The sequence below is a fragment of the Monodelphis domestica genome, chromosome 5, assembly GCF_027887165.1.
Source record: "Monodelphis domestica isolate mMonDom1 chromosome 5, mMonDom1.pri, whole genome shotgun sequence".
Lineage (NCBI taxonomy): Eukaryota > Metazoa > Chordata > Mammalia > Didelphimorphia > Didelphidae > Monodelphis > Monodelphis domestica.
In genome coordinates, this window is record NC_077231.1 from 131968769 (window position 1) to 131987977 (window position 19209).

Sequence of the window (19209 nt, forward strand, 5' to 3'; positions counted from 1 at the left end):
GTGTATCATAAAATTAGTCTATATGATGATGGTATATAAAATATAAATAACTTATTTGGTAATGCTTTCTTTTATATTCCTATTGTATTATCATAGTTACAAGTATGAATCAGCATTAAACGTTAATCCATTTGAGAACTCAACAGTAGCCTATGTTCCTTGCTCAACTGATCTCAATTCAATCGGCAACAATAAATCATCCGACATATTAGAGTCAGGTAAGTTTTAATGATTATTAATGCAAAAAATTTTAAGAAAAAATTTCAAGGGCAGACCTTGTTTTATTTTTCTCTTAAGGTAAAATTATTTAATTGAGTATGATATTATTTCTGAGATCTAATTGGACCAATAAAGTTAAGGTTAAATTAAAGAGCTAGAAAGATAGTAATATATTCAAGTATAACTATACATAGGTGCATAAATATATTATACTAACTGATCAAATTTCTTATTTTCACAGGTTGCAAAACTAAATCTGGTTTGCCCACATGGATATATATAATGATGGGAAACATGTTGCGTGGGATTGGGGAAACTCCAATTGCAACCCTGGGAATCACATACATTGATAATTTTGCTAAAGAAGGACATTCAGCTTTTTACATAGGTAATTTTTACTTGTGATGATCCTTTGCCCTATTCTATCCTTTGACTCCATTCCTGTGTCTAGGAACAAATAAGCAAATGATTCATTGGAAAATTCTGTTGTGATTAACTCTTCAGTTCACCTTTGGAAAACAGTTTTCATTTTGCTCTGATCCCTGATCCCTAAAAATAGTACATGAACCCTTTTTTAGAGAAGAGTAAGGAGTATTTAAATGACTTCACTACCAAACAAAGTAAAGAAATATATAGGTGGTAAAATAATGAAGAGCAAATTTTTAGGAGGTATAATTATCAATTTTCCTATATGCATAAATAAGGGGGGAAGCATATTCTTTCTTAATTCTACCTCACTTTTCCTTACCCATTTATTTGATTTATCTAGGCTTAGCAAGCACATCTCATGTAGGCTGGATATTAATATACTTCTATGTTTTTAACTGATAGAAATTAAATTTCACAGGAGTGGTAGCCTTTCCCCAACCATAGATATGTCTATGAGCATTCCAAGACTGAAGGAAAAAAACCTTTTTTTCTTATTTTCACTTTTTCCAGATTACATGTCAATATATTTTTAAACATTTGTTTTCTCAAATTTTGAAATCTATGTTCTCTCCTTCCTTCTTATCCTTTTCCCCTACTCAAGGAAGATAATATGAAATAGGTTGTATATGTATATATATATATTTTCATATAATGTATATTTCCATGTTCATTATGTTGTGAAACACATATTTCTTACACTTGAGAAAAATACATGGAGAAAATAAAGTGACGAATGGTATGTTTCAAACTGCATTCAGACTCCATCTATTCCTTCTATGATGATCAATATCCTTTTTTAGCATGAGTTCCTTGATCCTTGCCTTGTTGATAATAGTAAAGTCATTCACAGTTGATCATCATGCATTATTATTGTTACCATGTACAATGTTTTCCTGATTCTGCTCACTTCATCTTTGTATTGCTTCATATAAGTTTTTCATCTTATTTGTCATTTCTTATAACACAATAGCATTCCATTACAAATATATACCACAATTTGGACAGCATTCTTCAACTAATGAACATCCTCCAGTTTCCAATTCTTTGCTACCACAAAAAGAGAAAAAAAAAATTTTTCATCTCCCTCATCTTGCCTGTCTTTTTCCTGTTTCTCCAAGAATTTTTTTTTCCTGGGCCTCTGGCCTATAAGGAATTTAAAATCAACTTCTTATTCTTTTTATATAATTTACTTGTTTATATTCCTATCCTTTTAAAATATACTTTAAACACACCCCTAAGGAAATTGTAGCCTTGATCCTAGCTCCCTGGATGAAAAAAATCTCCTATATTAAGGAATTAAGCTTCTGCCTTACCCTATTCCTGACAGTCATCCACCAGTACCTCCTGGAGTTGTCCATGAAAAAATATGTAGGAATCTTAAGTTGACCCTTTTTAAACCACATTTATAAACTGTTTGTTAGTATGTGGCTCTGTGTATTGAGAAATAATTGTCTCTGTTATGTACCATTGTAAAGTCATCCCTGAACTCACTACTACTAACTATGCATCCCAAAACTGCGAGATGAACAGTGTCCTCATGATTGAAATGACCCTTCAATATCATTCTCTTTTGCGTTTTTCATCTCTAATGTTCATATCATTATCATATCATTATCATATCATATCATTAACCAAAGGGTAAATAAGAACATTGGTCTTCCACCAATAAGGGGATTGGAAGAAGCTATCATCACAGATTTAGAATGTTTAATAGTGTAATCACTTTTTAAAAAATCTATTCCAACTTGATTACTCTCATAATAATGTTCCATCAATGTGTTTTTCTGATGAAAAATGAGTTGTTTTAAAGTAGCCTATTTCTCTATAGTATTTATTTACATAATGACATGCTAAAGACATGGTAAAACTATATTTCTCATAATGATTAAATTGTTTTATAACGTTTTTAGGCATTTTGCATTCGTTGGCAATGGTTGGCCCAATAATAGGTTTTCTGCTGGGATCATTATGTGCAAAACTATATGTGGACATTGGATATGTAGACCTAAGTAAGTTAAAAAAGATCAAATCAATATTTTTTTTCATTAGTCATTTTTATTCATTAATTTTATTCATTAGTCATCATTCTCCTGAGGTACTTATTAATATGTCTTGTGATAGAAGATAATTATTTTTCTTATTTTACAAATAGGTAAACTACAGAGTTGGTAATAAGAATAAGTTTTGTTGTACATATAATTCTAATAAAAGCAATTGAAAGTAAAATAGTTAAATAATAATTTCAGCACTTTTTATGTCATCCAATAACTAATGTGGACAATTTCTCCTAACCTATATTCATTAGGCATTTGTTTGACTAAACCATTCTTTGGTGGATGACAAGATAATCCAAATATTTCACTTAGCACAGAAAGGATATTAATCAAATATATCATAACACTTAGCATGGGAAGACATGAGTCCCCTTCACTTCCTTGAAGAAATGTGCCTAATTAGCAGGGCAGGGTGTAGTAACTTCCTGGACTTGAGACATCTGCAAAGTCTAAAGGACCCTGACTCTAAATAAGAGGGCCTTTTATGCTCAGACAGTCAGGAAGCCACCTCTATATGAAACTGCATCAAATAAGATATAGCTTGAGCCTTTGCTCCCTGAGCTAATCAAGTCTTGATAACTTCCTTATCTTTTAATTAAAATACTAGCTTTATCTACTTTGGGGGAAGAGGCTAGTAAATAGTGATCCTATTATAAGGTGTATAGTAAAAAGAACACTGGATTTGGCCTCAGGAACCATGGATTCTAATTCTAGTTCTAACACTATCTGTATGGCTTGGAATACATTGCTTCATCTCTCTGGATATTCTCATATATAAACTGGGTGTAATAAATTTCATACTACCTAACTCAAAAAAAAATCCTTGGGAAGAAGACATTTTGTAAACATTAATGACTTTTGAGGAGAGAAATAGGAGGGATTATTCTTATCTATTTTTTCATTGATGTAAAGAGGCTTTGGTGAGGAAACTCCAACCAATTCAGATCAGAAACTATCATTCAATGTATAGTCTGATAATGTATCCTAGGACACTGAAAAATTAAGTGACTTGTGTAGGATCAAAGTCAGTATATGCCCCAGGCAGGACTTTAACTCAAGCCTTTCTGCCTATGATTCTTACCCTCAAATTCATTTTGCCATATTAAATTTATGAAGAAATATACCAATGTATAATTGTTTAACTAAAGAAGTTGTTAAATAATATCTTAAAGGCATTTTCTGTTTCTAAAACTTTATAGTTCTAGGACATTATTTGGGATTTTTACTACTCAGCATTACTTGGGGATTAACTGTTTACCCTCACACAAGCCTGAACCTCAAACACTTGAAGACAGGGGCTGGGTCTTGCTTTATTTGTGTTAATTTGTTATTGTGGGTCACTTTGCACATAGTAGGTACTCCAGAAATATTTGGTGTACTGTTTTATTGAATTGAATTTCATGATTTTTTTTCAAATTTTTCAAATTTCAAAAATGAGTAGAATTATTCATTCCTTTTTCCATATGGATTTGAATTATTGAAGTTTTATTGATATTCACATTTTCTCGGTGTTTTCATTGCTTTTTGTATTCTTCATTAATCTATTATTCACATTAATTTTTGTTATGTGAATGAGTTTTCTCTTTAGATAAAGATAATGGAATGATTTAAGCTTCAGTTAAAAAATGGTAGCAAGTCTTTAAATGACACTGTTCCATTGTAATTTTTTAAAAATTTCATTATAGGCACTATAACAATAAAGCCAAATGATACCCGTTGGGTTGGTGCTTGGTGGCTCGGCTTTGTCATATTGGGAATACTTAGTATTGCTGCTGGAACACCATTCTTTTTCATTCCTAAGAGTCTGAAGAAAGGAATAAAGGAAAGAAAAATTTCAGTATCTTCGGAAGCACCTAGTACCAGTGAAAGTAGAAGGCAAAGGGAGAATTTAAAAAACCTTAAACCAACAAAGGAGTCTAAAGAATTGGCAGGTGAGCACTTCTCACTTAGAATTAACTTTTATTTTTCTATGTAAATTAAGAAAAGCAAAAGATAATTCACATTTACATTAAATCAGTAATATTTTACTGTGGAAAACACTGTATAATAATTATTGTAAACCTAGGCATTCTGACTACAAGAGCTTCTATTAGGCACCTATTAAAATTGGTGTGCATATATGGGCAATGGGAGGGAAGAGAGAATCAATTTTATTTGAATGGTAGGATGAATTTTTTTAAATCTCTCACATAAATGTGTAATTCACAGAGGGAAAGAAACAGAACATGAACTCAGAACCAAAAGTAAGGTAAAGACCATCTATTATGTAGTCTTTTCATTTAAGAAATGAGAAAACTGAAGCCCAAAGAAGATGGTTTGTCCAAAGGCATACCAAATTAGTGGTAAAGTGAGGACTTTGTCCTCTTATACTAAAATAAAGTGAAAAAAATTCAAAGCAACTTCATCTCACAGTCTGTAATTTGACTCAGATGTGAATAAGAACTTTGACTTTTATCCTCTAGTCTGTGAAGAAACAGCTATATATTTTATGTATATTTGTCAATGCCAAGAGAAATATGTTTTGTTTAATATGTATAAAGAATATTATCTTTTCATTGGATCATAGGATCTAGAGTGGAAAGATCATCTAGTCCTGACCAATTTTATAGTCTAAAAAGTTGATGACCAAGTTGCAGAGTAATTTGCCCAAGATGACCTGTGGCAGAACTAGATTCATACTCATACCATCACATTCTAAATCCAAGGCAATTATGACATTGTCATTCGTTAGAGATTGGTTTAAATTTAAACTCAAATTTTTCTGACCAGAATCCATGGTATAATTAGACACATCTGGACAAACAAAATTATTCTTTTCCCCCTGATTCCCCAAACACCAAAAACATTTTAAAAGATGGTTCTCATACTCTTTGTACCTTCTTCTAATTGTACTGATATAATGGATTTTCTTCCTCCTCTTGCTTTCTTACCTCACCTCTTATCCCCCAGAACACACACACACACACACACACACACACACACACACACACACACACACACACACACACACACACACTGGATTCTTTGCCAAAGATGTTGAGCTGTTACATTTTGTCTGTTAAAGGAACTAAAAATCAGGCTATTTAAATAATAGCATAATATTTAATTAATAATAGTAATTATATAATGAAATCAATTGGGTTGCAGTATATTTATAATCATCAAGAAGTGGATGAAGATATAATACCAAGGAAACATATGCCCCAAAATAAGGAGTTTTTGGTGAAAACAAAGAGTTATACTTGAATAGTCACCATGCTGCTCAAATCTTCAAAATACATAGTGTCCCAGAAAAAGGCCAGCTGTCTCTTGTTTGGGAGAGCTATTGAAGAACATGGCCAGAGGCTCACAAAATGAGAATGCCCTTCTAGTCCCCACAATCTGCACTCTAACAATGGCGAGTATCAAAATTAATAGGAATATAGTGGATGTAAGTACCAATATAATGATACCATCCCAATAACTCTCCCTGATGGAAAGACAGAAATATCTAATGATGAACCATTCTACAACAGAAAAAACTATGAAATTGATCTTTCTGGAGCAAATCAAAAGAGATGGATTTTAAAGCTATTATGCCAATTGCTAGTTTCATGACCCTGGGCAAAATATTATCTCTCTGAGCCATAATTTTGTCATCAGTGCAATGAGATAGCTTTGGTATATTTTCTAACATTAGCATATCATGATTAATTAATTGTATTTTCCTGCAAACCTACCAGTAAGCCTACTATAGACAAGAAAACATCTATTTCTTGACTATGCTGAATTACCTTTTCCAATAAAGTCTTTTATTTATTTTCTTCTAGGTTTTTTATATTCCTTGAAACGTATCCTGGGTAACCGGATGTATGTTATCTACTTGATTGTGTCATTCCTCAACTTTAGTGCCTTTATTGGCTATATTACTTTCATGTCAAAATATTTAGAGCAACAGTTTTCACAGTCAGTGTCTAAAACCAACTTTTTACTAGGTAAGTCTTCTTTTTTTAGGTATTAAACTTTATTTTATTTTTCACCAATTGCATGTAATAACAGTTTCCAACATTTTTCAAAGAATATTGAGTCTCAAATTCTCTCCTCTGTTCCCCTCACCCCAACTCTCACTTCCCTTGAGATGGAAAGCAATATCATATAGATTTTTACATGTGAAATCAGGTAAGGTTTTTTTTTTTAAACTCAAATAGAAAAAAAATTAATAAAGTAATAGAAAGTTTGCTTTGTCTGGATTCAGAAGCAGTTTTTTCCCTCTGGAAGCAGATGGCATTTTTTTATCATGAGTCATATGGGATAGTTTTAAAACATTGTATTGCTGAGAATTGCTGATATTCATAGCTATTCTTGTAAAGCATTCCTGTCACTGTATACAATGTTCTCTTGGTTCTGCTCATTTCACTCTGTTTTAGTTCATGTAAGTCTTTCCAGGTTTTTCTGAGCTCCCCTGCTTGTCATTTCTTCCAGCATAATAGCATTCCATTACAATTATATACTGTAACTTGGTCATTCCGCAATCGATGGGTATTCCCTCACTTTCCAAATATCACCCCCCCCCACTAAAAAGACCTGCTTTAAATATTTTTGTACATATAAGTTCTTCCCCCTAGTTTTTATCTCTTTGGGATTCAAACCTAATAATGGTATTACTAGATCAGAGGCTATGTACTGTTTTATAGCCCTTTGGGTATAGGTCCAAATTGCTCTTCTGAATGATTGAATCAGTTCACAACTCCCCCAACAATGCATTTGTGTCCCAGCTTTTCCATATTCTCTCCAAGTTTTGTCAATTTCCTTTTCTGTCATAATAGCCACTCTGATGGGTGAGAGGTGATAGTTCAACTTTGTTTTAATTTGCATTTTTCTAATTAATTGTGATTTAGAGCATTTTTGCATAACTAGAGAGAGCTTGGATTACTTTGTCTGAGAATTACCTGTTCATATTCTTTGAAAACTTTATCACTTGTGGAATGACTACTATTAAATTTGGGCTTATAATTCTCATGAAAGGAGCAGCATTCCAAGCTTCAAGTTCTTTGCACAGCTCCCTCCTGAGCTGGCACTGGGGATCTATCTGATTTCAGTTCTTCAAAGGTGGTATGATGTAAGTAGAGGTATGCTTAATACTCTCCCCACCTACACTCTTTCACCCCTTAGAACTATAACCATAGATCACTGGTCCACTGTGTCTGCAAGTGCTGGTGTATGGTGTTCGTCCTCACCCTGCAAATGTGCCCTAAGGTTGATTCCTCATTCCATTTGTAGAAGTTTTGACAGTGGGCAGTGCCAGGAAAGGAATTCTTGTAATTGTCTACTGAGCAGTTGTCCAACCTCCCAACCATCTGTTGCTAAAAGTTCTAGAAGCCTTGGCTGCTTTCATTGTGCCCAAGACCTGTTGCCATGAAGGAGTGTGCCCAGGGATGCTTTGTCCCACCTCCACCCTGGTGCACTTCTAAGCTGTTGTGAGCTGAAACATTATTCCACCTTGCCTTTTTGTGGGTTATGCTGCTCCACGATTCATTTTGAGGTATTATATCATTGCTTTTGGGAGGGTAATTTGTCAGAAGCCAGATGGATCTCCCTTCAATAATTAGTCTTTTTTAAAAATCTAAATATTTATCTCTTTGGTTGCTATATTAAAACTGCCAGGTATCTCCCATTGACTCTCCTCTCTCTTGCCAACAGTAGAATAGGCATCATCTAAGAAAAAGATATATGTGTATGCAAAACCAAGTCTCACTTGTTTCCATTTACCAATTCTTTCTCTGGAGGTGATATATATAAAAGGCAGTCATCAAATAATATTTCTATTGTTGTATATGTTGTTTTCCTGGTTCTGCTCATTTACTCTTCACATTCTCATGTAAGCCTTTTTTTAACTTGGTAAGACTTACTTCTTTGATTTTACTCTGTGAATCACATAGACAGAGTAAAATTAAAAATTCTGTGCTCTGTATTCAAGGTCCTCCAAAAGCCAATACCATCCAATCTCTCTAATGTTAGGTCATATTATTCCATTCTCCCAAGTATGTGTTCTAACTGTAGTAAGGGAACTAGGATATTGATTAAGTATTGATTAAAATAAGATATTTGAGGAAGATATCTCTGAGGATACAGGCAAGACAGGGCTGTGCATGAGATCAGAACTTGGAAGGAGGAACACAGGGAAGAGTTCTCACAGTTGGTGAGGTTTTCTCACTGAATCACTGACTTTCCCTCTGGCTTTGGGTGAAGACAGACATCTAAGACCTTGCTCTGTGTTGCCTGAGAGGGAAGAGACCTTTGAAACCATTTGAAGAGGTTTCTACTTTCCTGACCAAGAGAAATCATCTCTAAGAAGAAGCTGATAGATCTGGGTTGCTGGAAAAACAGTTTTGCGGGAAGAAGGACTGAAGCCTGTGGGCTTGGGCTCTGGGCTATCTGAGAGTTACCCTCTGTTCAGCTGGCCTCTGGCATTTGGGGCTGATTGACTCTGTGGTTACTTGGAGACATCTTCAACAATGTTAAGTTACTGAATAAAGATTATAGTTAGGTTATCGTCATTTTGGATTTTAGTAAGAAGCTAAGTAGTTTTAGTGTAGCTGGAAGAACTGAAGGCTGTCATAGTGTTAAGGTTTCCTTGTTATTGATCCTTATACTTCTAGCTTTTAATTAATAATAAATAGATTTTTATGTATATTTAGTCTCCAAGTAAAAAAAAAAACATCCTGACCTGGAGAAGGGAAGTCACTCCTGGCTTTCCTTCTGAGAGGAGAGCTGCAAGATATGTTTCTTTTTCAATTTTTAAGAATCATTTTTGAAGTATAAGTATTAACTGTTCCTTCAGAGTTTGATAGAATTCTCCTTTTATCAATTAGTTCCAGTAGTTTTTATTTTTCACTGTTCCTTTAGACTAGATCTATTTCCTTTTGTTTTCATGTTCTTTAAGGTCCAAATCTGGCCTTCTGATAGTTTTGTATTTTATATTTTTGAAAGTATTCCTTTATTTCCTTTGTGTTCTCAGTTTTATTAGCATATACTTGCGCATAATATGCTTTGATTGTTCTTTTTAATTTCTTTAAGTTTTGCTATAGTTTCATCTTATACATTGGCTAATTTATTAATTTGATTTTCTTTTTTCTTTTTCTCATCAGATTAGCTGAAGTTTTATCAATTTTATTAGTCTTTTTTAAAGAACCAGCTTTTAATTTTCTTTATCATATCTATGAGTTCTTTTTCCTTCATAATTCATTGAATTTCCCTCTAATTTTTAATATCTCATCTTTTGTACTGATTTTAAGGATATTTGTTAATTTTCTGTTTTTAAATGCATATTCAGTTAATTAATATTCTCTTTTTTCAACTTTGTTAATTTATCATTATAAGGATATGGGTTCCTCACTGTGTATTGCATTATCTGCCTACCAGAAATTTTAGTATATTGTTTCATCAGTATAATTTTCTTTCAAATAGTTATTAAATGTTTCTATAAATTTTTATTTGACCTTTTCAAGATTTCTTTGTTAATTCTCCATTTAGGTTTTTATCTTATGTTCATGGTCTCTAATGCAATTTCTATTTTTATTAAGCTATTCACGTAATCTGTCCTAGACTTCTTTATGACTTTTAAAATATATACTATATTTCAGATTCCTATTACATTTTGACATCTTCCATTGAAATGCAAGTTCCTTGGGAGCAGTCTGCTTTTCTTTGTGCATATATTTTTATTCCTGGCACTTAACCCCATTGCCTTGTATATAGCAAATGCTTAATAAATATATGTTGACTTACTGACTAGCATGAACTCAAAAACTTTATGCCTTCACTAAAAATAATATTAGAGTGGGCTCATGTTTTAAGGTAGAGATCATTGGGTTAGAGAGAAATGAAAAGAGACTATGGCCTCTATTGGAAGAGAAAAAGCATCTTTTCCTGCCAGTTGGGCAAGTATGACCTATGCCTGTTTACTATCAAATTTGAATAGATTGGTCCTTTTTCTATGTGGAACTAGTTTTTCAGAAAATGTGAAAATGCATTAGTGAGTTGAAGGCTTCAATAATAAAATGGCTGTATTGTCCATCATATGCTAAAGGAGCTATGATTATATACTCACATTTTTCCCTCTTCTCTTCTTTCCAGGAGTAACAAGCATGCCTGTAATTGCTATTTCATTTTTATGTGGAGGATATATTTCTAAAAAATTCAAATTAAGCATCCTTGGAGATGCCAAAATATTCATCTTTACTCAGATTTTAAATTTTGCTATTCACATTACACTTTTTTTATTCACCTGTGAAAGAAGACCTGTAGTTGGCTTAACAGTAACTTATAATGGGTATGTAGCTATTATTGGTCACATATAATAAAATTAATACAGTGATATATTTTTATCAGATTTGATTATATAAGAAAATGACACGTGTATGTATAATGTATAATTAAAATTTTAATATACTATATTATGCCCTATATCATAATATATGATATATTTCATATATTATATTTATAACAGTAAATTATATATCTGCTTAACATATGTTATGATAGGTGACAATTCTATGCAATAGCATGTAATGGCCTCAATTTTTAATATTAAACAGAATGATATGTAAATAATATAGCTTATAAATGCCATATAATTTTATATTATATAATTATTTTATTATATAACATAGCTTATTAATTCCAGAATAAAATAATAAATAAACAGGCAGTTACGTGGCAGTGGATAGGACAATGGACCCTGAGTCAGGAAGACCTGAGTTCAAATCCTATTTGAGACACTTACTAGCTGTGTAACCTTGGGCAAATCATCTACTCTCTTTTTACCTCAGTTTCTTCAACTTTAAATCATTACATTAATAGCACCTGCCTCCCAGTATTGCTGTGAAAATCAAATGAGGCAATATTTTTAAAAGCACTTAGCAAAGTGCCTAACACATATTAAGTGCTAGATAAATGTTATGTAATATGATAGTTTTTTTATTAAGTATATACTATGAAATAAAAGTCTGTATTTTGTACTACATAGTCACAATTAATCAATTTATTTCCATCATAAAATATATAGGAATCATGGGGCAGGTTTTATGCTTACCTAAAACATTTTAAATCAAGAAGAATTTTCAAAGGACACACTATTTACATATTGAATAGAAATATATGGATCTCAGAAAAGATTTTTCATGGTATAAATCTTCTTTCAAGCACCTAATGTACGCATATGGATCACTGTGATTTTTTAAAGTCTTCAAAGGAAGATTCCATCATCACACTATCAGTCCACTTTGTTATTTTTCCCAATATTTTTTCCTTTTCAGTTACATGTAGAATCCATTTTGACAAATATTTTTGACATTTTAAAATTCAGATTTTCTCCCTGTAATCCCCCACCCCTTCCTTAAGGTGGTGAATAGTCTTATGTAGACTATACCCAATCTTTCATATAATACATATTTCCATATTGCTCACATCATGATAGAAGACACATATCAGACATACAATAGAACTCTCAAAAAGAAAATTTAGTGGAAGATATATGGTTGATATACATTCAAATTCCAACAATTCTTTCTTTGGCTATGGATAGAATTTTCATCATGAGTCCCTTGTGATGATGTTAAGAGACTTGCTTTGCTGATAATGATTTAGTCCTTCATAATTAATAATCTTATACTGTTTCAGTTATGGTATAGATCATTCTCCTGATTCTGCTCCCAGCACTTTGCATCAGTTCATATAATTCCAGGTTTTCTGAATCCTATTCATCATTCCTTCTGCCACAAATTGTATTACATTACAATTATTTGCCATAACTAGTTCCTCCATTCCCCAATTGATGGACACCTCCCTCAGGTTCCAATTTTTCAGCATCACAAAAAGACTTGCTAAAAATGTTTTGATATAGATCATCCCTTTTCACTTATTTCTGAACTCTTTGGCATATAGAACCAGTAGTGATAATGCAGGATCAGATTCTGGTTCCATATTGCTCTCCAGAATTGTTTCATCAGTTCAAAGTTCCAACAACAGTGCATTAGTGACTCAGTTTTCCCACATTCCCTCCAACATTTATCATTTTCATTTTTGGTCATGTTATCCAATCTGTTAGGTGTGGGTGATATCTCAGAATTGTTTTAATTTGCATTTTTCTAATCAGCTGTGATATGGAACACTTTATTCATCTATGGATAGTTCTCATTTCTTCCTCTGAGAACCACCTATTCATATTTTTTGATAGAGAAATTCTTTGTATTCTTTTGCATTTTAATCAGTTCTCTATATATCTGAGAAATAAGTCTTTTGTCAGAAACCCTGGCTATACATTTTCCCCAAACTTATTGTTTTCCTTTTAGTTGTGGTTGCATTGCTTTTGTTTGCACAAAAACTTTTTTATTTAATGTAATCAAAATTATTTACTTCATTTTTCATATGTTCTCTATCACTCATTTGGTCATAAATTCTTCCCTTATTCATAAGCCTTAGAGATAAAATTTTCCATGTTCCCCTAATTTGTTTATGGTGCCACCCTTTATCCTGATGTATGGTATGTTATGTTGATCCATGACTAGTCTCTGCCATTCTTCTTTCCAGTTTCTGGGCAGCTTTTGTAAAATAGTGAGTTCTTTTCTCAAAAACTTGGATTTGGGGGTTTATTGAGAACAAAGTTGCTATGGGCATTAACTGTCATATGTTGATTCCTAATCTGTTCCCTTGATCCACCATTTTATTGCTTAGCCTGTACCATATTCTTTTGATCATTATTGCTTTATAATGCAGTTGGAGACCTGGCATACCCAGGCTTCTTTCCTTAATTTTTTTTTTTATCAATTCACTTGAAATTTTTCAGTTTTGTCATTGTCACTTTTTCTAGTTTTATGAAATAATTTTGGGTAGTTTGGATTGGTATGGCACTGAACAGATAAGCTAATTTAAGTAGCATTGTCATTTTCACTATATTGGTTCAGCCTATACATCAGCAATTAATGTTTTTCCAATTAGTTAGATTTGACATTATGTGAAAAGTGTTTTATAATTGTGTTCATATAGTTGCTAGGTTTGTTTCAGTAGGTATATCTCCTGTTATTTTATATTGTCTAGAGTTATTTTGAATGGGGTTTTCTATTCTATCTCTTCCTGTCATATTTTGTTGATCTTAAATAGAAATGCTAATTATTTATGTGACTTTATTTTGTGTATTGTTACTGCTGAAGTTTTAAATTATTTCTATTAGTTTTTGTTTGATTCTCTAGGTATACCATCATATCATCTGCAAAGAATAATAACTTTGTTTCTTCATTGCCTACTATAATTTTTTCAATTTCTCTTTATGGTCTTATTGCTAGAGTAATCATTTCTAGTACAATATTAAATAACAGTGGCGATAATGGGCATCCTTGCTTTACACCTGATCCTTTGGGGAAGGATTTAGTTTATCCCCATTACATATAATGCTTATTGAGAGTTTTAGACATATGTCATTTACCACTTTGAGGAAGATTCCATCTATTCCAATGTTTTCTAATGTGTTGTTGTTTTTTTATATATAAGGAATAGATTTTGTATTTTGTCAAATGGTTTTTCTGCATCTATTGAAATAATCACATGGTTTCTGTTGGTTTTGTTATTGACATGGTCAATTATCCTGTTAGTTTTCCTGATATTGAACCAACCTTGTAGTCCTGGTATAAAATCCCCCTGATTATAGGGTATTATTTTTGTGATATGATGTAATCTCCTTGCTAGTATTTCATTTAAAATGTTTGCATCAATGTTCATTAAGTAGATTAGATTCTGCTGTATGTCTTCCTGGTTTAGGTATCAATTCAATATCTGTGTCATAAAGAGTTTGAAGGGATTGCCTCTTCCCTTATTTTTTTTTATGTTGTAATAGAGTTAGTTGTTCTTTGAATGTTTGGTAGAATTCACTTGTGAATCCATTTGCCCCTGGGGGCTCTTTCTTGGGGAATTCTTTGATGGTTTGTTCAATTTATTTTTTTGTGATAGGTTTGTTAAATTATCCTATTGTCAGGTTTATTGGCATATAGTTATGCAAAATAGAGTCCAGTACTTGCATTAATTCCTTAATTGGTGTGTAGCATGCCTTTTTCATTTTTGTTACTGGGAATTTGGTTTTCTTTTTTTAAAAAATTAAGTCAATGAGGGGTTTATCTATTTTTATTTATTTTTTCACAAAACAACTCCTTGTCATATATATTAATTCAATGGTAACCTTCCTTTCAATTTTATTCATCTCTCCCCTGATTTTCAGGATTTCCAATTTGGTGTTTTATTGGAAAATTTTCATTTGTTCTTTTACTAGTATTTACTTGCATACCCATTTCATTGATTTGTCCTTTCTCTATTTTATTGACATAAGCATTTAGATATATAAATTTCCCCTTAAGTCCCACTTGGATGCATCACATACATTTTTATATGTTGTCACCTCACTGTCATTTTCTTCAATGAAATTGTCATTTCCATGATTTGTACTTTATTCCATTCATTTTTAGGATATAATTATTTAGTTTTGAATTGATTCTTAGTCTTGCTTTCTGTTGCCCTTTTTGAGTATAATTCTTATTACATCATGGTCTGAAAAATATGTACTTAATATTTCTGCTTTTTGACATTTGGATGTGTGGTTTTTAGACCCTATTATGTGGTCAATTTTTTGGAAAGTGCCATGTATTGCTGAGAAAAGGTGCATTCCTTTCTATTCTAATTCAGTTTTCTCCAGAAGTTTATTATTTTCAACTTTTCTAAAGTTCTATTTACCTCTTTTTCTTCTTTCTGGTTTATTTTTTATTGGATTTATCTAATTCTGAGAGGGGAAGGTTGATAATCCCACTAGTAATGCTTTTCTATTTATTTTCTCCTATAACTCAAGTAAATTTCCTTTAGGAACCTGAATGCTATGCCATTTGGTGCATATATATATATATATATATATGTATATATATATATATGTTTAATATTGATACTGTTTCATTGTCCATGGTACCTTTTATAATGATGCAATTTCTGTCCTTATCTTTTGATTAGATCAATTTTTACTTTTTGCTTTGAGATCATGATTACTACCCCTGTTTTTTTTTTTTAACTTTAGCTGTAGCATTGGGGATTCTGTTCCAGTCTTCTACTTTTACTCATTTATATCTCCCTACTTTAAATGGGTTTCATGTAGCCAACTGTAGGGTTCTGGTTTTTAATCCATTCTGCTATCCTTTTCTGTTTTATGAGTCAGTTGAGAACACTAATATTCATATTTAGAATTATGTTTCCCTTCATTTTATTTTTCTCCTTTTTCCTCTTCTTTCTCTCTGCCCCGTCTCTGTCTCTGTCTTTGTCTCTCTCTCTCCTTTTAGTCTTTTCATTTACAGATGTTTTCAATAACTACCTTCCCCAATTAACCCTTCCTTTTTTACATCCCCTCCTCCCTTATTCTCTCTACCCTTCTACTTCCCTATTAGGTAAGGTAGGTTTCTATAGGTGACTGAGTATGGGTGTTATTCCCACTTTGAGCTAGTTCTGAAAAGAATAAGGTTCAATCATAGCCATCCTTCTATCTTCTCCACTGTATTTGCCTCTTATGTACCTCCTGATGAGAGGAAATTTAGGTCATTCTATCTATCCTTTTCTCTTTTCCCTAGGAGTTCCTCTTTCCCATGCCCTTTTTATATTATTTTATTATATTATATACATATTATATATTTTATATTATTTTTATATTAGTCCTCCTTATTCCTTATACACACACACACACACACACACATATTCCTTTTTGTTTCTCTAATAGTGATAAAGTTCTAAGTATCTTAGATATTTTAGGTATCTTGCATACTTTAAGTACCTTATCTTTCTCAAGTGTCATAAATATATTATTTGAAGTATCACTTTCCCAGGTATGAATGTACTCAATTCAATCATTGCAAAACCATTAAGTTTTCAGTTTGTTGTCAAATTTGCTAATCAGATTTTCTTTTCAACTGTGTTTTGTATTTTTTTTGGTTTGTTTTTTTGTCAGGAAAGTTGGAAAGTCTTTTCCATTAAATGTCAATCCACCACCACCACCCCTCAGTGGATTATGCTTAGTTTTGCTGAGCATATGGGCATGTAAGTCCAGGTTGTAATCCTTGATCATTTGCCTTTCAAAATATCATATTCCATGCCTTCAAGTCTTTAATAAAGAAGTTTCTAGGTCTGGTCTAGTGATTGTGGCTTCTCAATATTAAATTGTTTCCTACGAGCAGCCTATAGTACATTTTCCTAGGTCTGGAGTTCTGGAATTTGGCTTCAATAGTCACAGGTATTTTATTATGGTGTCTCTTTCAGAAGGTGATTGGTGAATTCTCTCAGTTTCTATTTTTCTCTCTTGTTTGAGGATATCAGGCCAGTTTTCCCTGATGATTTCTTGTATTATGGTGTCTAGGATCTTTTATTATTATTATTATTATTATGGCTTTCAGTTATTCTGATGATGCTTAGATTATCTTTCTCCAATCTATTTTCCAAGTCAGTTATTTTCCCAGTCAGGTTATTTAGATTTTCTTCTATATTTTCATTTTAAAAAGTTTTATATTCTTATTTCCTGATGTCTTATAGTTTGCTTCTATTAGGCCAATTCTAATTTTATGGAATTATTTTCTTCCTTGAGTTTTTGTATTTCCTTTTCCATTTGGCCAATTCTACTCTCTAATGAGCTGTTTTATTCAGGGTTTTTTTTTTTAAACTTCCATTTCCATTTGGTTCATCCTATTCCTTAGAGAATTGTTTTCTTCAATGAATTTTTGTGCCACATTTTCCTTTTGGAATAGTCTAGTTTTTAGGAAGGTGATTTCTTCAGTGAATTTTTCCATATTTTTCTGTCAATTCTCTTATTATTTAGTCTTTTAACTTTTTTTCAAATTCTTCTATGAATTCTTTTAGGGCCTGCCATCATTTTTACACTTCTCTTTTGAGTCTTCACATATTTTCTTTTTGTCATTGTTGACCTCTTCTGAGTTTGTACTTTGGTCTTTCCTGCCATTAAAGTAACTTTCTAAGGTCAGGGTTTGTAGGGGGGCTGGGGTTGTTTGTTTGTTTGTTTATTTTTGCTCATTTTTTCATTATTTTTTCTTCCTCGTCATGCTATCTATCTGGTGAGGTTCTTCTCTGTTCCTCAAGTAGAGGATGACTGCTTCAAGCTTGCAGAGTAGTAACTTCTCTAGTAGTTAAGATAAACCTTGTTTCTCACATTGGTCTGTTAAGGAGATTGACTTGCTCTGGGGATGCTTGCAGCTGTTTTGTCCAGGTATATTCAGTACCTCATTCTACTAGTTCTCCCATTTCTTCATGGGTTGGTCTGATCCCTAGTCTATTGCTTCCCAGTTTCTGCTAAGTGTCCTCAGATGACCAGGTTCCCTGCTTTGGGATCTTCCACCTCAGACATTCTGCTTCCATATGGGAATGAGTAGGTTCCTGTAGTTCTAGTTCCCCTTTTTGCTCCCTTGTGCCCCCAGGGCTCTGATGACATGTAGGATGAGTAGAGTCCTGCAATTACCATTCTCCCTTATTGCTCCCTTGTGATCACATGATATTTTGTAGGATTCCTGCCTTTTCTGACCTCTATATTTGTGCAGAATTACCCAGGATGGGTTTGTTCTCACTCTGCAGCTTTGTTGCCTCTGGTAGAGTCTATCGGGCTGTATTGGGCTGTTCCATGTGCTACTGGTTCTCACAGATGATATGCTTCCTGGTCTGCTCTAAAATTGCCACATTAAGACTTGTTCCTCCAGATCTCCTTTGAGTTGAGGTGATTTATTTTCTTTTTTCTCTGTGTGTGGAGTGATCAAGGGAGTAGAGCATCATTTACTCTAGCTTCTTAGCTCCCAGCTTGCAAGTGTAGTCCATTCTGTATTAAAGGAAATATTCATAATAATGAGCTAAATTCTCTTATTCTGTCAGATAATACCATTTGCTAATTCGTTTTCCCTAAAAAAGATAATAATAATAAATATCTAAATTTTATATAGCACTTTAAGGCTTATAAATCACTATATGTACATTTATGTGTGCATATGTATAAAAATAAATGTATATTTGTATGTATATTTTTATGTTAAAAATATAGCATCTCATTTGATACTATAACACTCTGAAGTACATATTTTTATAATGTAAAACACAGCCTGAGAATTTAAATTATTTCCTAAGGGTCACATAGCTAGTTAGTGTCTTAAGGAAAATTCAAACTCATGCCTTTTAGTACACAGCATGGTATATATAAGATATTCCAAAATTTTAAATTATTAAAGCTTAAAACATCACTTAGAGTTTAAGGTCATCAGCTACATCAAGCTGAAATACATTTTGAAAATATTCTTAATTGTTCATGGATGGGCAAAGGCAATATAATTAATATGACAAACCTACCTAATCTACTTATTCAATATCATCCCTATCAAATTACTAAAAACAATCTAACTAAGCTAAAAATAAAATTAACTTGGAAGAACTAAAGATTAAGAATATAAAAAGATTAATAACA

General features: G+C 32.4%; 1 protein-coding gene across 4 annotated transcripts in view; it reads left to right on the plus strand.

The window, feature by feature from the left end:
• Nucleotides 1-19209, plus strand: part of LOC100618576 (solute carrier organic anion transporter family member 1B1) — a 104988-nt gene that overhangs the window by 57305 nt on the left and 28474 nt on the right. For all 4 annotated transcript variants that reach the window (XM_056799343.1, XM_056799342.1, XM_056799345.1 and 1 more), the window contains exons 5-10: nucleotides 97-218; nucleotides 461-607; nucleotides 2559-2657; nucleotides 4388-4633; nucleotides 6512-6676; nucleotides 10818-11013. In XM_056799343.1, coding sequence (XP_056655321.1) covers nucleotides 97-218; nucleotides 461-607; nucleotides 2559-2657; nucleotides 4388-4633; nucleotides 6512-6676; nucleotides 10818-11013 — 975 coding nt within the window. The remainder of the gene's footprint in view (nucleotides 1-96; nucleotides 219-460; nucleotides 608-2558; nucleotides 2658-4387; nucleotides 4634-6511; nucleotides 6677-10817; nucleotides 11014-19209) is intronic.